The 3,915-nt window shown below is 17.0% G+C and overlaps 1 protein-coding gene across 1 annotated transcript; it reads right to left on the bottom strand.

Annotated features, from left to right (window-relative positions):
- Positions 1 to 650: 650 nt before the first annotated feature.
- PRSY57_1102100 (actin-like protein, putative) lies at positions 651 to 2,144 on the bottom strand (the record flags this gene model as incomplete). The annotated part of the gene is made up of 1 exon (XM_012907992.2): positions 651 to 2,144. One exon carries the CDS (start codon positions 2,142 to 2,144, stop codon positions 651 to 653), a length of 1,494 nt encoding a protein of 497 aa, XP_012763446.2.
- Positions 2,145 to 3,915: the final 1,771 nt, after the last annotated feature.

Here is a 3,915-nt window from a genome sequence, read left to right as displayed (position 1 = left end):
TTATAGATCATATATAATATAATAATATAATATATTAGTATACAAAAGTATACAGGGACTTTTATATGTACAAAAAAAAAAAACACCTTATTTATAATATAATATAATATTTACACTAATTAATATAATATAAAATAAATTAATATAGTCGGTTCAAAAAAAATACTTATATATATTTATATAGAACTATAATATTTTTAATTTTTTAAGAAATTCATAGATTGATCTATTTAAAAAAAAAAAAATGTAAAAAATGATATGTTTTATATGAATATATTATAATATATATATAATAAATTATAAATATAAAAATGATTAAAATATATTAAATATTGTATACATGCAAATACTAGAAAACTTTAGCCTAAATATATATATATTATACATATGTAATATATTTTATTATATATATTTATTTAATTTACCATATATATAAAGAAAATCAAACAAATTATTTTATATATTATCATAACACATATATATATATATATAATATAATATAATATAATATAATATAATATAATATAATATAATATAATATAATATAATATAATATAATGTAATATAATATAATATAATATAATATAATATAATATAATATAATATATTTATTTTATATATATATATATTTTTTTTTATATATTTTTCCGTTAGGCACACTTTTTGTCCACAATATTTCTAACTCCATATTCTTCATACTCACTTTTGGTCATACAGAATTGTGGGAATGTACCAAGAGATGATAAAATGGAAGCACCGATAAAGCAGTTACATTTTCTATCAGGTCCTTTGCTATAAATTAGCTTAGTACTTTTTTCTTTTATGGTATCTATAAAGGGTAAGTAAGATTTTAATAATCCTACAAAATTATGGAGCATGGTTGATTCTCCAGTTATAATTAAAAAGTTAAGAACATCGTCAATATTTATATTAGATGATATGAATGATAAAATTCCCTTTTTAATAAAATCTTGTAATCCGTCAAATATTTCAAAAAAGCTATCTATTTGATCAGAATAACATATATTGGTTGTTTTGTCTAATGAATTATCTGGTATTTTTTCTATAATAGAATTAGTTGTATTGATTTTATAATTATATTTATGTAATATTGGTAATTTTAAATTTTTTAAGGAATTATAAAATTCATTAAAATCAAAATTTTGAAATATTTCTGTATTTGTACATAATTTATTTATATTGTTTTGATTATATTTTTTTCTAAAGAATATATAAGGGAAAATAAGTTTTAATGATTCTGTTGTATTATGATCAATTATTTGACCATCTGGTAACTTATATACATTTTTGTTTTCGTATAGATCAGCATTATTATTATTATTATTTTTATTTTTTTCAGTTATATTTTGAGAATCATTTATTATTTTTTCTTTCATTTGATTAACAACATAGAGTGATCCCCATAAATAATAAGATTTTGTAACTAGAGGACATTTTAATATTTTTATATCATAATTTTTATTATCTAAATTATTTGTATTTTTTTCAATAGAGAAATATGGATATATTTTAAAATTTTTAATATTTTCTAAGTATGATAAATATATTCTATCTATTAAATCTCCACCAATAGGTGCTTCTTCTATATGTTTTTGAAAGACATAACCTTCTTGAATACCACATAAATTCGTACAATTTTTTTCTACGTGTAATACTAATCCTGATGTTCTAGCACATCCATAACAAGACAAAACACTTCTTCTAGATAAAAATAATTGATACACATTATATGATTCGAACATAAGTTCTGTAAATTTCTCTCGATATTTTCTATCTGTTTTATTAGGTTCTGTTAATAAAATAGGATGATCTTGGAAATTATCGTCTAATGCTTTACTACCTGAAATATCTTCAAACAATTTTTCCATTACATCAAAATTTATATCATATCTACTATTATTATTTTCGTCATATATATATTTTATTCCATATAATAATTCTACATTATCTCTTTTAACATCTGGTAATAATGGAAATATAGTATGTTTCAATGTAGCATTATGGCCTAATGGTAATCCTAAAATTAAATTAGAATTATATCTTGGCGTACATTCGCCTGAATAACCTGTTTTCATTTCACCATCGTTTATATCTAATATTATAGTTTGTATGTTTTGAAACATTTTTTTTTTTTTTTTTTTTCGAGAGGTTATTTTTTTGACTTTTTTATGTTATCCCATTAATAATTAGTCTATATGTAAAAATATTTACATATGCAATATATTTATATATATTATATATAATAAATAAATATATATATATATATATATATATATATATATATATTATAAGTTTTAGTATTTGTTTCAATTGATTAATAATATTATTAGAATATGGTGATATTTATAAATTAATAAAATAATAAAAAAAGAAAGAAATCTTTATATCATATATTCAATTTTTTTATAATATCAAATCAAACTTTATACGAAAATTGACTATACCAATTTGTCGTTACTTCTCACTAACATAGTTTTCTTTTTTATTTATTTTATTTTTCTATGTTTTCATTTTAATAAAAAAATAAAATAAAATAAAAAAAAAAAAAATAAAATAATTTATTTATGAAAAGATAATGATGAAACTATACAAAGAGTAATAAATAATAATAATAAATATTTTATATTTATTTCCTTTTGTTATATATTATACTATACTATAATATATAAGGAATATAAACTATAAAATTTGAAATATTTGCAACACTATATTATATTTTTTAGTACTAATAATTTCATCACATGTATATATATATATAATATATATGTATATATCATAGGTTATATTATACATCAATATACATAATAAGTATGCGGTAAATTATGAAAAAAAGAAAAATAAAATATATATTTTATACACAAAAAATTATTTTTTATTTGAAGATGGGAAAATGAAGAAAATATATTTTTTTTTAGTTTTAAAAAATTAATATATCTACTGGAATAATGGTATGTTATAAAATATGGTATTTATATAAGATTTTTTTTTTTTTTTTTTTTTTTTTTTGTTTTAAATGATGTAAATAAAAATGTAATACATTTAATGGGTGTATAGTCCAAATTATTCCTTAAAAAGTATTATGAACTTTTATATATCTTATACGAGTTATAACAAGGACATATGAATAAGATAAAATATCATAATTATTAATATATATATTTTTAATTGTTTGAGATTTGAAGGGAAAAGATCATTTATTTCTTTTTTATTACACTATTTAAATAAATAAATAAATATATATATATATATATATATATATATATATATATATATATATGTGATAATATTTATTTTCTTATTTCATTTTTTCTCTTATAAAAAATTCTTTGGATTATCATCCTATTTTATTAGTTCAATCATTAAAACAGTTTCTTAAATTATATATATAGATATTAGGGTAAAAGGAATATAATTTTCATTTATTACGTAGACATTAAAATTTTGTAATTATATATATATATATATATATGTGACTGTTATTTAATTCTTATGTGTCATATTAAAAATTAAATTTCAAAAAAGAGTTACATACACAATATATGGTAAATTATTGAAAATAGTAAAAAAAATTTGATTCTGTTATATTAATTAGGGTTATCATAATCTTATATAATAAGATAATATAATTAAACATATTAATATATATATATATATATTTATTTATTTGATTAATATGTGAAATACAATCACGCGCAATATCTTTTTTTTTTCTTTCCTTTTTTTTTAAATGAAAAAGAAAATGTGTATATACACAAAATAGATGTTATATTAATTTATATTTAATAATTTCATTTTTATTATAAGACATAGAATCATATAGACATATATTCTAAGTATAACGAAATGTTATATGTATGTGATTTGAGGCAAATACTTTATTACATGAACAGAATA

The sequence above is a fragment of the Plasmodium reichenowi genome, chromosome 11 (assembly GCF_001601855.1).
Source record: "Plasmodium reichenowi strain SY57 chromosome 11, whole genome shotgun sequence".
Lineage (NCBI taxonomy): Eukaryota > Apicomplexa > Aconoidasida > Haemosporida > Plasmodiidae > Plasmodium > Plasmodium reichenowi.
Note: the sequence above shows the minus strand (reverse complement) of the source record. Positions and strands in the feature narration are given on the sequence as shown.